The sequence below is a fragment of the Parasteatoda tepidariorum genome, chromosome 3, assembly GCF_043381705.1.
Source record: "Parasteatoda tepidariorum isolate YZ-2023 chromosome 3, CAS_Ptep_4.0, whole genome shotgun sequence".
NCBI lineage: Eukaryota > Metazoa > Arthropoda > Arachnida > Araneae > Theridiidae > Parasteatoda > Parasteatoda tepidariorum.
In genome coordinates, this window is record NC_092206.1 from 49542657 (window position 1) to 49561564 (window position 18908).

At 27.6% G+C, this 18908-nt stretch overlaps 1 protein-coding gene across 1 annotated transcript in view; it reads left to right on the forward strand.

The window, feature by feature from the left end:
- Window positions 1-36: 36 nt before the first annotated feature.
- The window catches only part of LOC107440561 (acidic leucine-rich nuclear phosphoprotein 32 family member B), a 23423-nt gene continuing 4551 nt past the window's right edge, over window positions 37-18908 (forward strand). Inside the window, exons 1-6 of the mRNA XM_016053524.3 lie at window positions 37-173; window positions 7172-7315; window positions 11547-11666; window positions 14081-14246; window positions 16387-16464; window positions 16955-17034. Of these exons, the coding sequence (XP_015909010.1) occupies window positions 126-173; window positions 7172-7315; window positions 11547-11666; window positions 14081-14246; window positions 16387-16464; window positions 16955-17034 (636 nt within the window). The 5' untranslated portion in view covers window positions 37-125. The remainder of the gene's footprint in view (window positions 174-7171; window positions 7316-11546; window positions 11667-14080; window positions 14247-16386; window positions 16465-16954; window positions 17035-18908) is intronic.

The following is an 18908-nucleotide window of genomic DNA, read 5'->3' on the forward strand; positions in this document are numbered from 1 at the left end:
TTTTAACTACGGAAAAAATGATTCTCAAAATGGCAACGAACCCACCTTTCTTGTTGAACAAGTGAGCATCGTTTCTTTTAAAACGCTTTCGCAAGACCGTGTCTTGAAAAAGTCAAACAGGCGACATGGAAAAGAGAATTGAATTAGAAAAGCGTGGTCGTTCTCCGGCACAGGCAAGTGAAAAAAAATTTTTTGGCAAACTGTTGCACTTATTTTTTTGCAAAAAAATCTTTTTTTTATGTTCCTTGATTGCCAGTCGAAAGTTAATTTAGTTTCCGAAATAAATCCGATACATTTTTCTTATGGTAAATCAATGGCGAAGTCCTATGCTCCTTTACTCACGTATGCTAAAAAAAGTTGTTCCATACATGTTTCGGCGATTCAACTTTTCATTTGATTAAACTTGTGTCTTGTGTTATTCTTGAAATTAATAATAATATTTTTAACATACATTTATCTGAAGTTAATAAATTTTACTTTGAGTTAAATCGTATTGGTAGTTTTTCATATGTGTCGTTAACTTCATTATTTGTTTTGCACCTCAGTTGGGGTCTGACTTGTTATCTCTTAAAAGATTTTAAAATTTAAGATTAGTTAAGCTATTATGAAGTAACTTAAAGGTTCGTAAGATTTTTATTGATTAAGTCATTCTAATTAATTAATTTTTGTTTTTACTTTTTATTGGTAATAAATAATGTTTTCCTTAATTTTTTTTATTTTTATGGCGGGAGGAGCAACTTGAAAAGTTGGAATATATCTTCTATATAATATGGATTTGATTCGTTTTATATCATTTAAAAGTATCTTAATTTTGTTTTCGTGATCAATTAAATTAAAATTAAAATTAAGTTCTTATATTTTACACTTCAATTATGCGTGTATTATTTAAATTGGCTATTTTTAGGATTCCATCTTCCACATAAGTACATTTTCAACTTTTTAAAAATTTTGCTCTAAGTGACTAAATTCATGATCATAAAAATATTTAAGTATATTTATTATTATAGTGATTTAGATGTTAATAGATATTTATATTGCTCATTTAAAAAAAAAAAAAATAAATAGTGAATTCTAATCTTGGACCTTCATGCATTCAAATTTTAATTATATGACTTTTTATTACTGTGAATCAAATTTGATTTATGGGCTCATTCTTATCAAATACACAAACTTAAGAGATAAAGAGTGAAACAGTTTCAATGCTTATATAACACTTAAGTGGCAAAAATATATGTTACAAATTTATGTTTCTATTCTAAAACTATATGAAATTGTGATCATCATTGAAAGGATAAGGTAGTAATTTGAGTAATTATGCTGGTGTAAACTTGAATAGATTTTAAAAAGTCATTTTCAAACCTTTATTATTTGGGAAATATTTGACCAATGAGATAAAATTTGTAATTAGTATAAATATGAATTCACCATATGTCGTAGTAAGTGGTCACAATTTTATTTGCAGGTTGAATACCAAATTCCTTGATCGTTAAAATCATTATCATTAAATCGCCACAATTGAAATTCTTAATTTTTTTTTTGTACTGATGGAGAACAAGTTTAATAGAAAATTAATCAAAAGGGTTTGCATTGACTGATCATCGAATGAAGGAATAAAATTCGTTAATGCCTGGTGTAATAGACAATTTTGTGCTATGTGGCTTAGCCGCATGGAACTACGCAGTTGATTAATTTTTGTGTGTTTGTTTTTAATAGTACAGTAGAGCTCCGATTATCTGAACCCCCCGTGGCAGAAACACAGCGACATTGTCGCAGAAAGCGACTGAGTTCTTGCAGAAAGATTTTTTTTATTTGGGAAATAAAATTTTTCGGTTTGCTACAAACAAAAGTTCTCAAAATAAATTCTGCAGAAACAGAAGTTGTTTTACCAACAAAAAAAATCATTTTCTTCAGAAACAAAAAAATTCTGCAGAAGCAATAATGGTTCTGCAAACTTTTTTTCTTACAGAATTGTTTTAAATATTTTTTTTTCTAGCGTACCGCGGAAGGAGAAAGCGCTCGTAATTCTCCGTTAATCTCCAACACAAACTGTTACTGGATAAAAAGGGGAGAATTTTTTTCCCCTTTATTAAGCTATTTTTGGAAATTTGCCAACTTCGGCCTCTATCGCTGGCGCAGTAATTTGCTTTGTGTTTTTTTATGAGAACAGAGCATTTTATATTTTTTGCACTTATGTGGAAAATTTCATGCGTAAAAAGATTCTTTTTTTAAAAAAATCATGTCTAGTGAAAAGGTTATTTGTTGCAATTGTGAAGCCACAATAGTTAAAAAAATTTGAAAACTGATTTATCAAAGGCGGCATTCCGAAAAAGAAATAAGATTGAAGTCGACAACATCTAAAAATGCCTTTATGCTTTGAATTAAATCGTCGATAGAAAATAAAAAAAAAAAAAAAAAACGCAATCTAACGATAAATGAAATAAAGCCTGAAAGATATCTCACTATCTACGATTTTTTAGCATGCGAATGAAAACCAGATTGGTGAAAAATATTTACTGGTCACTTTCAAACAGGTTTCCATACGCATGCGAAAAAAATCGCATCCAATGAATATGGCTCTAATACCGATGTTTCAGTACTGATAAAGACTATTTCGTTTCGAGATGTTGAATAGACTTGAGCATATTGAGTCGGAAACTGCTTCTGCATACTTCGTGTGGAATCAGTGCTATATATTTACACAATACAGTGCGAAATCACAAGCGCTGTGTATTTTTTTCGTTCTGAACTTAATCTGATCACGAAAAAAGTTTTATTTACCTCCTTTTTTTAAAAAAAAAATCTTTCAATAAGTCAGTACAATATTAATCGAATCTAATTAATCTATAATTAATTAGATAAAATTAATTAGATGTAGAAAAAATTGAAACAAACATTGCTTTAATTTTTTTGCTTTTAGAATTCGGTTATAGTCAATTCTATTTTATTATTTTGATTACTCAACTTCAATATTAATTTTTTCACCTGATTTGTTTCTGTACCTGATATAACTACTATAATGAAACATTAAATCATACTGTTTTAAACTGCTTTAATAATTTAATTTTGATACTGTTTTAAACTGATACTTCAAATTCAGTTATCTTGTTTTATAAATTTAATCTTTTTGTCCATTCTTAGCTATTTCTATAAGTTCTATCTTATTACAGGTTCTGGGTAATCTTTATTTATGCTCTAGTAAGCATTTTTGTCTGCAGATCTATACATTTATAACTTTTCGTTATTATCGAAGATTATGCAAATTTATACTTAAACAATTTAAACTTATTAAGAAATGTAAACTTATATTATGAAATTAAAAAAAAAAATCTACACAGTTTTATTCTATGCATGTAGACTTATTTTATAAACACGAATTTCATCTATTATTATAAATTCATTACACATACATTTATAACGATAAAAATATCTTGCAGAAAGATATTGGTTCTAATTAGGTTTGTCGCAGAAAGTCAGAAAAAATTCTGCCACAGGGATCTGAACTATGTCTGAATTCGTTATTTTTTTTTTTAAAGTTTAGAATACTTTTTAACCTATAGACAATTTTTCTAAATTAAGAAGAATAAATAATATCCCCTATATCTGAAGATCATATTTAATTTACAACCTTTTTAGCAGTTTTCTTATAGTAGCCATACATACATGTATTGTGATACAGTTAAACCTACATACCCCTTTAGCTCTTTACAACTGAAAATTATCTTCCAAGAATGCGAGCTTCATTTTGATAGTCTACAATGGTTGGAATGTAGAAGGAGTTTAAGAATAGATAAGTGCTGAAGTTCAATAATTGGGGAATGGGTAGTTGTTACTTATGGTTAATGATTAGTGAATACAGTACTTGGAATCTTAACAGGAAAACAAACGAAACTGAAGTTTCTGAACCAGTGGATCTTTCCGATGAAAATTTTGTATGAAAAATTGCAACTCCACAGAGGAAGAAATAGGTAATCAGTTTCAAGATAGTGGACCTTCTCATATAGAAGCATGCAATTCATTAGATTTTGCAATGAATTGGCTAGAACGTAAAAATGATGTTGATCTAGTTCAATTGATTTATTTAAAGAGAATAACGGGGGAAAACGCATTTTCTTTAAAACAAATTTCTGCTGGATTTCTTTTGCTATGGAAAATAATGAAAAATGTGGTAAATCAGTAATTGACAAAAAAAAAATTATAAAAAAGGAAAATATGATAAAAATAATTCAAAATGAAAAAAAGTTTTAGAAGAAATTATTTAAAAATTGAAGAAAAAAAACATTTAAACACGGGAGAGCTATTTTAGATGATACTGCCAGTCGTAAGCCTACAAAAGGTGCGAAGGGAAGTTGGTGCTTAAATAATAATCATTTACACTTGATTTTAAACTTTCCAATTATCCGAACTATGTTCGGTCCCGAGCAGTTCGGATAATCGGCTTGATTTAATAGTATTTGACTGCATCCAAATCCGGTTAGACAAGTTTCTTCCACAGTCCCAGAAAGAAAATGGGTTTCTCCTTGCACGAGTGAATAAAATAGAAAAAAAAATTTTTTAAAAATGAAATATCAAATGTTAGAATAGTTTCTTAAACCGTTATGCAGTTTGTAATTTATGTCTAGTATTTTCTATCGATTCCTTTTTTTTTTCTGTCTTCTCATTTACTACATCATCTTTAAGTAAGTAAGTAATGAATCTTGAAAAACTTTAAATTTTTAGTGCTAACTAACTTTAATTCTTTTTTTTTTCTTCCTCATTCTACATTTCTAACATTTAACTCTTTGCTTGTTTTGACCATTGTTAAAAACTCAAATTTTGGCATGAAAAAAGTATTATATTACTATAAAATATATGTAAAATTGCAATTTATCCAGTCCATTAATTTTTTTTAGTCATTGAAAATAAAAATGCAAAAACAATAATCTTATAAAGAAACTGTTCTACAATCATTTTATTCAATATATAAAATCAATTTTCCTTTATTTCCATAAACCGCTCTTGTACTTCACTTTTCAGTTTTGTATGAGTGGGCCCAAAATTCAGAACTATTCTTTTGACTGATTTTAAGTTGCATAGAATCGGGCAGGGAGGGCGAACCAATGGCACGCGTGCCATTTATGGCACGCGACACTATATTTTGGGCTCGCCACCGATCACAATTGTTATTGCACTATGAATTGTTATTACACGGATGTTATTACGCTATGGAGCATATGTAACAATTAAATTAAAATTCACAAAAAACAAACAAAATAATAAACAATCATTAATGAAAAAATTAACAGTTAATGCTAAAAAAACAATAACCATAAAAAACAAGCTAACTATAAATAACAAGCAAAAAAGAAATCAACAGTCCTGCTTAAACTAATATCTTACAACCCAATATAAGTTAATTGTCATCTAATCTGCAACAACGTAAGTCACACTGATGTTGCTTTAAGTTGAATTACGCCTTTAACTGAGACATTGCAAAATGTATTTTTTTTCAATGTAAATAATGAGTTTTGAGTTGATAGTATTTAGTATTACTATTTTCCCAATAATCATGAAGTCAAAATTATTTGACGGCACGTCTGTGACTTCCTTAAACAATTTTTTGGAAAAAATGGCACGTTGGTGTATTAAGATTCGCCACCCCTGGAATAGGGTGTAGACATATGAGTCAAGATTTATAGAAAATATTCATGTACAGTGTGCCAAAAGAAAAAGTGCTCTAAATAACTTTTGATCTAATGATCAGATCTTCAGATTCTAGAACTTAATTTAAATGGTTCGAGAGTGTGGCCACAAGTTAGTGCAATTAGGGGGTGCTACCTAATTAGTGCAGACATTAATTTAAATTACGAAATCAGACAAAAAAAACAACAACATACTTTTACTTAATAAATGCATCTTTTTTTAAAGGAATCAGGTTTTTAACCCGCAAAATATAGGAGGTAGCTGCAATCTGAAAGATTTGATCCCAAAAGTTTGGACAGAGTACTCCAAAGTTTGGACCCCTTAAAATTAATTTTACTTTTTGCTTATTTCACTATGTTTCGAAAACTTTTTAAGTGAATTGAAAAAGTTTTGGCCCACAATTATAAAATTTGTCTCTCCAAAGATAATACAAAAAGTAACTTTTAGAAAATGTTTAGGTATTTTGTTTAATAATGGTCTTAAGAAAATTTGAATTGTTAGGTATACAAATTTATTCATCATTTTAAAGAATATAACTTAACATGGCAAAATTCAAAATTTGAGAAAAATCAGTAAAATAGTTCCCGAGGAATCTAATTCTTAATATCTTGCATACATTTTTTAATTTCAAACTTATGTGTAGCACGTAAGCTGAATTGTAAGTTTTGCATCTATGTACTGACAGTAAAGTTGTTCATCAACTACAATTGTTTTCTTCTTTTTTTTTTTTTTTNTTTTTTTTTTTTTTTTTTTTTTTTTTTTTTTTTTTTTTTTTTTTTTTTTTTTTTTTTTGAAGTGATTTTATAATTTTCAGATAATTAATTTTAAGCATATTTTGTTCTTTCTTTTTTTTCCATCATTTATTCATTTGATTTCAGCATTTTAATCTGTTTATTATTATTTTAGCTTCGTATCACTTATTAAATACTAATCTCGCATGATGTATCAAAACTCTATTCGTAGCCCAGAAAATGTCACTAGTAAAATCTGTTATTTTATTTACCCAATGTTGGCAGGTATGCTATTGAACCACTCAATTTTGATGGTGTGAACCCTAGTCATAAATCACTGGCTCACTAACTATTTGTGTTTTTATTTTCTATAATTAAGGAGATTAAATGATTGGATAAATTGTAATTTTACATTATAATTATTTAATATTTATAATAAATTGATCTTCTGTACCGAAATTTGGGGGATTTGATAGTAATGTCAAATGATGAAAGAATATAATTGATTGATCATTTGTAATTTTATATATATTTTTATTTATAATTGCTGCATATTTATAATAGCTAACAATTATTTTTTATTCTGAAACTATTTCAATAAGTGGGCAGTTTAAACCAGATAAAACTGTCAATTGTCAGAAATTGGCAACCTGAGCTGGCATCTTTAGTGGGACTACCAAAAGTATAGTTCTATGTGTTTAAATTATTCATGTAAAAAAGTATGAAGTTTTTTGATAACAAGTTGCCTGTTTTTGTTTCAGATTAAAGAATTGAATCTTGATAATTGTCGGAGTACTCAAATAGTTGGTTTAACAGATGAATTTGTTAATTTGGAAATTTTAAGCCTCATCAATGTTGGTCTTGTTAGTCTTAAAGGTTTTCCAAAGTTGCCAAATTTAAAAAAAGTATGTATAAGCAGCCAAAGCTTCCTTTTTTTCTATTTTTGAAAAAAAATTTTGCTGAATTTGTATAATGTTCTTTAATAAATGTTCAAAGTTTTGTTTAATGCAAATTTAAGATGTTATCCAACATTTCTCAAAGATTGCATTTCATTTCAATGTAACAGTTGATTAATTCAGGGATGAGATTTTTCCGCTTTTTAGCGGATTTCCGCTTTTTCACTTTTATCTCTTGAATTTCAGCTATTTTTTTTAATCAAAAATTCAGATTTTTGTAAAAATTTCACTTTTTTTTCATAAGTATTCCGCTTTTTCAGAAAATTCATCGATTTTCAAAGAGAAACGGAAAATTCAAACTACATAGCTACCAATCCTTTCTCATTTTTACTTATTTTACCTATTTTCTCCCCTTCTACTCGCAGCAGATAAGATTTTCCGAATTTTTTACCCGCCCTCCAGATAGATCCGATTTTTGTAGTTCAAACGAAACTGCTTCTGACAAGCCTTTTAGAGGTCCCAAGCCTGGAATCTGCTAATATCTCGATTCTTATTCACACGATTTTAATATCAAACATAGCTTTTCATATTTGCGTGTTGCGATTCTTATTCACGCGATTTGAATATTGTACGTTGCGATTCTCATTTACGAGATTTAAAAGTCCGATATTGTGATTCGTATTTACACCTTTTTAAAAACGTATGTAGCGATTCGTATTCACGCAAGTTCAAAATTCAATGTCTTGCTTTGCTCATGCGGTTTATAATATCGTGATTTTAAAATAAGGCATTGGGCATTCTAAAAACTATACATCATGATTCGTATTTACGCGATCTAAAAATTATGAATCGTGATTTGTATTTACGCGTTTTAAAAATTCTATATCCCAGTTTGTATTTTCTCATTTTCAAAATCGTATATCTAGTTTCATATTCATGTGATTTCAAAATCCATAATTGTTATTCATATTCACGCAATTTTAAGATCAACTATCGCGATTCTTGTAAGAAGTAAATTTTTTTTAAATTAGTTACTATAAAGGTGACTGTTTTTCTAACGACGATTATTAGTATATGTAAGTGTTACAACATCAGAGAAACTGGAAGGGAATATATTCAAAACTTACATTCTGTGCTTGCAAAGAAGAAAAAATAGGATTTGTCACAAGATGTTTGAAGATGGACTAACGACTAAATATAGCAAACATAAAAGATATAGCAAACAAAAGCAATCACTTAAAAAGGGATTTAATTAAAAAAAAATTTTGGGGGAAAAAGAGTTAATTAACTCATCATCAAAATTTTATTTATAATTGCTGTTATTTATGCTATAAAATGCAAAATTCTTATCAAATAAAAAACAATTATCTAAACAGTTGCTGATTGTCATGTAATTTTTCAAACTAAAATAGCAATTTTTGTATGTTAAGGAGTTACTATATATTTCTACTTCACTGTTATTGATATGTTTCAGAGGGCTCTAGTTAGATTAGACTATAATATGAACATAATGATTCAGTCCATTGTTAAAGTTTTTTTTCCCAATATAATTTAAAAAGTAATATTACTGATATATTTGCTATAAATCACATAACAGTATTTATTAAAAGAAATGAAATATTAATGTATATTCTCAGTAGTTTTAATTTGCTAAACCAGGTAGTTTTTCAAGTAATAATTATCTCTTATGTGAACTGAGGAAAAATATAATTTCCAGCTTTATTTTCTCATATGGTAATTTTTATTTTCACTAAATGTTAAGTATCAATGTAATCATTTATATAATAATAGAATAGTACACAATTGTATGTCAACACATTATTTATTACCTTAAACTGTTTGGAATTTATTAAAGGGTTGCGCCTGAGTAAAATTTACTATCGTGGAAATTCAGCTTTTTTGCCTTTTGGCTAATCTCATCCCTGTTAATTAAAAAAAAAAAAAATTGCCATATTCAAATAAATGGGATATGTTTTTTTTCAAGCACTGGTTTAAAAAAAGATCTTGTGTTTGAGTTTTCTGTCAAAAGTACACTTTTTTTTTTTTTTAATAAGTAAAAAGAGCAACATTTACTAATTTTTTAAAAATAAAAACTACTGAAGATTGATTGGTGTAATATTAATAAAATTCTATGAAATTATTTTACTTAAGTGCATTGAAAGAATTTGGAAAAAGAAGTGTTAACATGTTGAATTTTTATAACAAAGAATTAATTATTTAATTACAAAATTTTACTATTAAAATGAACTGTTTTAAGTATAAAAAAAATGATTCAAAGTTGTGATTTTTTAAAATAATTTTTTCATAAATGGAGTTCAAAACGAAAGAATGCTAAGTAGGAGAACTCGTACTAATAATAATCTACAAGAAACTTAGTTAAATCCTGGTGTGTAAAACGTATAATGAAATAATGCACAGCGATCGCAAAATGGCAGAAGTTTCACTAAAATAATTTCAAGAAGCATTAAATTTTGCCAAAATAATGTACAGCGATTTGCAGAGTGATAGAACTCTTGCTGAAAATAATCTTCAAGAAAATATCCAGGGGGGGAGTGCAAAAAGAAAAATACATAGTGCGACATCTGTTTTTGTTCTCTTTTTTGCCATTTAACTCCTTTTTTTTTGGTCACTTTTTTCTTTGTAGCCTGGCTTAATCGACATCTACGTAGCCAGGCTTAATCCGCGGCCTTTTCATAGCCAGGCTTAATCCGCGGCCTCTTCGTAGCCAGGCTTAATCCACGTCCTCTTCGTAGCCAGGCTTAATCCACGTCCTCTTCGTGGCCAGGCTTAATCCACGCCCTCTTCGTGGCCAGGCTTAATCCACGCCCTCTTTGTGGCCAGGCTTAATCCACGCCCTCTTTGTGGCCAGGCTTAATCCACGCCCTCTTTGTGGCCAGGCTTAATCCACGCCCTCTTTGTGGCCAGGCTTAATCCACGCCCTCTTTGTGGCCAGGCTTAATCCACGCCCTCTTTGTGGCCAGGCTTAATCCACGCCCTCTTTGTGGCCAGGCTTAATCCACGTCCTCTTTGTGGCCAGGCTTAATCCACGTCCTCTTTGCTAGACTTATCAGCCTCCTCTTCATAGCTAGACATATCGGCATCTTCTTCGTACCTAGACTTATCAGCATCCTGTGTGTTATCAGCATTAGCTTAGGCAAAGGTCCTCCTTGTTTGCTAAATCAAGAATATCTTATATCTAAGGCTTAAGTCGGAGTTTTGATGCTTCTCGAAAAGCTAAAGCTGCTATGTGACAGTATATGTGTTAAATCAATATTCATTAATATATTGCTACTCCTACTTACTGCAGTTGATCTACGTAAAAGGAGAAGATCTTCTTCAGATTGTCTTAATTATCGAAAAGAAAGTGGATCATAATATCATTATTAATTGGATTAAAGTTTTATGCTTTGTCGTGTAACTTTTATATTTCTTTATGTATACAAAGTATATATTTTTATTAATCCACTGAGTAATGAAGCTAATACAAAATTAAGAACTGTTCTCTTCGAAAATTTTAAGATTTTGTTGGAAAAGTTTTATTCAGTTCCTAAATATTCTTAATTTGTTGGTGCCCTTTCAGACTATCTTTGCAACAAGGATGCATATTTTTTATTAAAAAAATTATGCCTTTGACGTAAGGAACAACTTAAAAAAATCACTTTTCATTTGTTTGAATTTGCTTTTCAAATATTGCAGTAAATATTACTTTAGATAAATTACTAAAAAGACCCTTAGAATTGAAAAAGTTCAAAGTTGCATGCCAAACAAATGAGAAAAACAAGTTCATCTGGTCAAAGAAGAAATTTTACTTAAAATAATTCAATGATTATGAAAACAATTGTTATGATTTCTCCATCATTGCCTAGTTAATAAGATCCTAGTCATCTATAATTTAGGGCAAAATGTTTTTTATTTATTATTATTTTTTTCTCAAAGGAAGCCATGATTTACAAAAAGTAGTTCATAACTTTATTTGTATTTACTGATTAATTCTTCAAACTTTTGTAAATAGTTTTTTAAATGAACTCATCTAGCTAGTGGCAATCTTATGTAGGTAGATATTTCTGATTAGTTAGAAACTTTATTCAGGGCATTATTAAAATTATAAGCATTTATAAGGCATATAAATTTTTTAGTTTCTTTAAGTCTTAATAATTTAATGTGTTTGTTGAAAAGTTGTTATTAAATGCTATGTTTTTTATTATGTATATAGACTCTTATTAAGTAACCTTTTTTTTAGTTGGAGCTAAGTGATAACAGGATCTCTGGGTGCTTAAATTTGCTGCATGGAAGTCCGAAACTAACACATCTTAACCTCAGTGGAAATAAAATAAAAGACATTGAAACACTAAATCCATTGGTAAGTTATTGAAATACCTTAAGTCTTCTAGTGTCCCTTCGGATTAGTTGCACTTTTCTATTGTAAATAATTGTCAGAATTTGATATTTTGTCCAATTGGCTAGCTGTCAGATCAGACTACCTATTATCTGATCATGCCTTTGTAAGTTAGAAACTTTTTTTTTTTTTTCCAGTTTTTTTATGATCCCAAAAAAAGTCTGTGCATGTTGTTGAGCTTAGTGTGGGTGGTGGATGAAAAATTTAAACTTGAAGTGTTGTGGGCTGGACATGCGCCAGTAGGTATTGTTGGATCAATGCTAGTATGAATTCACCATCAGTGGCTCATTAGTGTAGCCGTAATGTAGCTTTCACTGAAAAATTAAAATTCATGAATAATTTTTAATCTTAATTTACTGTAATTTATTAATAAACTATTGTTATTTGTACTGTTTTTCAAAATTTTAGCTCTACTTCATTATGGTTTTTCAAACATAAATTATTATTTATTGACTCTTGCATTCTTATTTAAGATTTTGGATCTTATTCAAAATTTACTTAGCTAAATGTATGATTAGGTTGCCATCAAAAGAGTAGGATAGAAAACATTTTGAGATATTCAGACAATAATTGCGCAAGACTACCATCAAAAGAGAAGGGTAGAAAACATTTTGAGATATTAAGAATATAATTGCACAAGACCAGTATATAATGATTAAAGAAAAAACATTAAAAAGATTGTAGGAAATAGTTGCATAAGACAATCAAAACCAATTTACAACATTCTCTTTTTCCGAAAATTTTTTGAAATATTCATTTTTTGTGAGGCAAAAGTTAGAAAAAGTATAAAAGCGTTTTTCAAATGCAGGCAAACGAGACATTTTTGTTCTAAAACCAGTTCTATAATAGCATTTTTCAGTCTAAGGACATTTGAACATCAGATTGAGCAATGAAGGGCATGATCAAATGTTTACACAGGTTGACTATTTTGATAATTTTTATGTACTAAACATCATCAGTGTTATAGGCACTAAATACTTTTTTAAGTCAACTTAGTTATTAATTTGGATAAAATTAAATACTTTTAAATATTAGAATTATTTCAAAGTTGAACAATGCTAAACTTATTCTTTTAAAAAAAACTCATCAAAAGATTTTTTAAAAATATTTTCCCCCCATTTACATAATATAATAAAAGTTTATTTTTAAGCTTAAATTCATTGAATAAATAAAAAGAAAGAAAAATATTAAATATTTTGTTGAGTATTATAAGTGCAAATTCCTAAGAAATTTTATAGAGGTTACCTTAATTTAATGATTTTCTAAAAGAATTTAATGATTTTCTTAATTTAGTTTTTATTTAAATAAAACTAATAGTGCTTTTTAATTTCATGGTTAAACTGCATGTCTTGTAAGCATGTTTAAAATTAAAATTTTTTTAAAGGCTAATTCCGGCGCAGACAAAAGTCTTTTGAGACAACTTGATATCTAAGTGTTATAGAACTAATACATATGCGAGGCTGAAAATTGATGGCATTGTGTTTGTGACAGAGGTATTAAAAAAAAATAACGAAAATTGCAGAAGGATGGGATTGGTGTAGCCATTTTTTTAAAAAATACTTTCATAGAATGTAATTTTTTAAATGCTTTTATATTTAGCATAGTTCGCATTAAGAATAAAAAAGGGCCAGGTTTTTCCTCACAGAAAATGCTCACTCACTTATTATCATTTAAATTTATCAATGTGTAATGTAATAACAGAGTTTGATCTTCAATTTTTAAATACCTTCTAAACTATTTTTTGTATATTTCACAAAGTAATTCTCACTTATCAAAATAACTGAAGCATTTAAAAGATAAATGTAGGTAAGCTAAAAGACAATCTCTGTATATAAACTTCAAAAAATATGAACTTAAAAGAAAAAAAAGGATTAACTGATGAACAAGTTATAAGCGTTTCTTATATTTTAAACAGAAAATTATAAGAAAAGCATTCAGAAGTGCATTTTAAGTTAAAGGTATATACTTAAAAAAAAAAAATAATGGTAAAATTTAGTCATTAATATACCCCTCTCCCAAATAAAAAATGTGATATCTCTGGGGCCGAATATTATATGAATTTTAACTATATAGCTAGACAACATAAGAAAAGTCTTACTAAAATGAAGGAATGAAATTAAAAAATTAAAAAAGTTAAATGATTATCAATTGCTAAATAAATCAGAAATAAACTTTTTATTACAAGAGGTGGTTAAGAAAATCACCTTTTCCTGCAAAAAATAAAAAGGCAACATTTTTAAGGGATGGGGGCTTATTTTTACAAAAATGTAAAAGCTGGAACATTTATAGGGATCTGTGATTTTAAAAATGCTTAGGGAGAACACTGTATTTAGTAGTATCCCATGTAATTATATATATATATTTTTTTTTCTTTTTAGCAAGAATTCAAAAACTTAAAGAATCTTGACCTATTTAATTGTGAAGTCACAAGTGTGGAAAACTACAGAGATGAAGTATTTGGTCTCATCAGCAGTTTAAAGTACCTGGATGGGTATGATCGAGAAGATAAAGAAGCTGAAGACTCTGAAAATGACGATGATGATGGTACTTTTTTGTTAATTTTATTTTATTAACCTTATCCAATTGTTTTTAATGGTTCATTATTCTCTTGTAGTAATTGTTTAAAATTAATTGTACGACGTTACCTGATCTTATGACATTAAAAAGTACCTAAAGGCCAAACAAATTAAATTTGAAATGTGTATTTGTAATTAAGAGACAAGGATTAGCTATTTATTCTAGTAGCTCTGTGACACTCGAAACTGAAATTTTGTCATGTTAACTTTCTATCCAAAAAAACTTCTCAAAAGACATTTTATTAACAACATTTGGTAAATTCAAACAAAATACCATGTTTGGGCAATGTAATTAGTTGAAAAACAGTTCACTACCAATGTATTAATTTAGAAAAAACTCAAAAGCGAGGCCTGCTTATTGCTTTTGTAATAAAACAAGAGTTAACTAAGTTAGCTTGTCAGTATTTTCTTCGGGGTTGGAGTTTTTGCCGGCAAAAAGGGGTTTTCGCCAGGACAGTGGCAAAAACCAAATCATCTAAATTGCTGATTAAATATTATTGCAAAATACTTGAAACAAATTTAAATCAATCATAAGGAATAATAATTTTGATACATTACATGAAAAAATTATTTTTAACATATTAATAATTAATATGAAGGCAATAATTTTTAAAACATTGAAAGTTTTTGTCCTCTTTTCATTTTAGAATCCTTAAATAAATGTTTTTTTACAAATAGTAAATAAATATTATTATTTGTACAATAATTAACTACACATCTTGATAGATTTTTTATGCTTTAAATTATAGTTATATTAATTTAAAATAAGTTCATTTCACTGGAAAAAAGAGAATAATCGCAAATTTTCCAATCACTAATGTTTTAAACTACTAAAATGATATATCATTACATTATGATTTAATTATGGAATAATAATTTTGTAATTATTTATATTTATAGTATATATTTCAATTTTAGGAATAATTTTGTACCAAAAATGTGTTTTTGTCCTCTCATCTTGGAAAATATAGGTTTTTGCCGATTTGCTTGGCAAAAACCAGGACGGTTTTTACCGGTATTTACCCTGGTTTTTTCCACCTGCGGCAAAATCTTGCCAGCCCTGATTTTCTTTAACAAAATTGATATCCTATTGAGGTAATGAACATTTGTAACATAACAAGAGTTGTTCTTTTTCCGGCTAAGAGAAACTTTACTTTAAACTTGATACATCATTGTATTTAAACCAATTTTTCCCAAATACGCTCCTAGAGGCAGGGCTGAAAAAACTTTTTTAATTAATTTTTTTGGTTTAATTGTTTTCGGTGTATAACAAAGTATTATTAGTATACACATTTATTACATAGTATATAAGTTTATTGCTAAGTCCATAACAGCAAACAGTGTTAATATTGGAATTTATATCTAAATTGTTTACAAACATATTAAATTATCAAACCACTTTATTTCATTTTTGAGAAGTGAAAAATGTTTCTCTATTTTATTTAAATTCCATCCTACAGATATTTTAAAATATAGTTTAGTGATAACTAAAAGACAGATGTTTGGTCCTAACTGTGAAACTGTTTCGGTTCCAAAAAAGCTAGTTGAAGTTTATAGACATTTAATGAGTAAAACAGAACCATGAGAGACTATAACGAACTTTTAACTACAAGTGGCATTTAGTTTTGTTTTTACTTTGCTGTTATATCATTAATATGTGATATTGAGATTTAAAATATTGCTGTAATCAAAAAAATTTTTCTTCAAAATATATTTCCCTAAAATTAAAATTTCAAAAATGTATTAAAAAATTTTGCTCAACTTGTTAGCATGTAATCACGATTATTTGCTTAAAATTTATTAAATAATTTGTGAAGAATATATAAAAATGTGTGAAATTATAATAACTGTAGTAATAACAGGGAGGGGGAAAAAAAAGCTTGGAGAACAAGCTCCTTTTTTTGTCATTTGTGAAAAAACCCCACTTGAAATTGGGTTCTTTTAGGGTTTTTTTTTTTTTTTTTTTTTTTTTATATTTTCCTTTCATAAANTTTTTTTTTTTTTTTTTTTTTTTTTTTTTTGTATGTGGATAGGTAAACAGCCTTGCATAGAGGGCTTGTATCTTGATTTTTTTTTTCCTGTTACAAAAGTATGAGGTTTCTCTGTAGGCAATGAAGATGATGATGAAGAAAATGATATTCATGAAGATGGAGACAGTGATGATGAAGATGAGGAGGATGGTGAAGGTAAGTTAATCTGTTTATGGTTAGTTTGCTCTAATTATATCAAAATCGTTTGTCATCATAAATGTTGATCGCTATTTTCAGGCAGAATTTTAAGAGGTTTCTTCCAAATAAAATCTTAATCCTGAAGTAAATTGTATCTAAATCTTATCAAAAATCTTATTTCATTTTATTTTTTATCGGAACTCATTAATTTTATTTGCATACATCATCTAATTTCTTAACAGATTTTTTTACTAATCGTTAAACTAACTTTTTATGTGTATCTTTAAATGGAGAGATTTTTATTAAATAATGGTCCAATTTTCGTAAAAAAAAAAAGAACTCTGACACTTGAAAGTCGCGGGTTCTAAATACCTAATATTTTTCCTTGAAATTTAGTTTTCAAAATTTAAATAACAATCTGGAAATTGCGCTATTTTCTATTTTTGTGAGTCTTTCTTTATTCTATGTTCTTGCTATTGTTTAAAATGTCATAATAAATTATTAATAGATGAACAAGATGATGATGATGACGTGAATGTTGATGAAGATGAAGAGGATGAATTAGAGGATGAGGATGGAGATGAAGAAGTAATTTTATAAATTCTTTTTTTATTTGTTTAATACTGTAATCAGTCTTAACCTCCAAATGGTTGCTATCATTCTATATTTTGCAAGTTTAATTTTTATGCTTGTACTATGCAATTTTTATGATTTAGTAAATTGTTTAGCCTAAAACCATTCTGCTTTATTAATTAGGTACAAAGATGCAAACTTTGCAATTTTGAAAAATTATTTGTTATCTAAAGGGAGAGAGATAAAAGTTTATAAATATAGATAGATTAAAATACGAGGGTTGTAAATTAAATAGTAGCAACTTAACCTTGAAACTCACAGAAGGGAGGGCATGCGCAAATAGGATATGGGACCGGTGAGGTGGCGCTGTTGTCTATGTGTATAGCAGGGTTCGTTGATTTAAATCAAATGATTTTTTTAAAAAAATCCTTGATTTAAATCAACAAATTTTTTTTATCTATATATATTGATTTCAAAAGTTAAAAAGCAGTGTTTTAAATTTTTGATACTTTTATTATTTTCTTCTCTTAGTATTAAAATTTAATTTAAATAAATTGCTGCATTAATTAATTTTAGTTAACAAAATTACTTTCTTGGTGTGTGTTAAATTCCAACACATTTGAAATTACAATTTTAAAAATCGTTTGATTCTTGAGATTGAAAGTATAGATTAAAGTAAACATTTAATGCTGTCTTAATATAGATTTGCATAGCTGTAGAAAGTAATTAATAAACATGAATTTTTTTCAAAAAATAATACAGATAATGTTAATTAAAATTCTACCTTTTGAATGAAAAAGCATGAATTAAAATCTACATCATATTTTATTGGTGGAAAATGTATATTTCTTAAGCTTGAGGTTGTATTAAAAAGATATTACCCTAATATGCCAAAAACAGAGGGGGGGAAAAAAGGGCTGATGAATTCAGATGTTTTTTTCCTTCCTAATATAGTGTCATTCTTCTCTTTCAAACTCTTTCGATATCTATTTGATGCAGTAGGGTTATTAACTGGTATTTTTTTTTTCATAATATGTTTGCAGTATCTTTGACATTATCTGATGTTCTATAAAGAAATTTTGTGAAAAAAAATTCCAATGAGTACATAGATTTTCTAATTTTTTTTTTTAGCTCAACTCATCTATTTTCATATAGAATTAAAAATGAATATTTTAATATAAAAATATATAGATTAAATGCTTATTTATTTTTTGATGAATGGCTACATTTATAAACACAGTCTGCTACATTTATTTTGTAATTTTAAAAATCAAGAGAAAAAAAATGAAATCACAATTTTAAATTAAAGTTATGGTTTGCTAACTGAAACTTTGCTTTAATAGTTAAAGCACAGGAGTCTGTCCAAGCCGGTACCTTTACAAATTCAACTTTAGGAAAAATTATAGAATAGTCACACAAAATACTTTTTCTTAAAATTTTATTTTTTTGTCTCGTAAGAAACAATAAATCCATATTTTTACTATATTTGTATTGATCTTTTAATATATATTTTAATTTTCACAAAATAGGTACCTCTCAGAAAAACCAAAACAGACCCCTGAAATATTCTTTAAATTCTCTATTTCATCTAGTCTTTTAAATTTTAATCATGCATTTTTTTCAAAATGGTTGCTATGCATTCAAAGCCATGTATTATAATGCAAAATTATTTTAGTTAGAGCGTCTAAAGTATTGTTACAATATAGTTTTAATATTAAGTTAATTTGATTAAACATTTTTAATTTTTTTTAATCATAAATTAAAGTTCATACAGTGTATTTGAATAAAAATCAAAAAATTCTGATTTAAATAAAAAAAATCCGATTTAAATCAAAAAAATCTGATTCTTTTGATTTTTTTTAAAAAAATCAAAAAAATCACGAACCCTG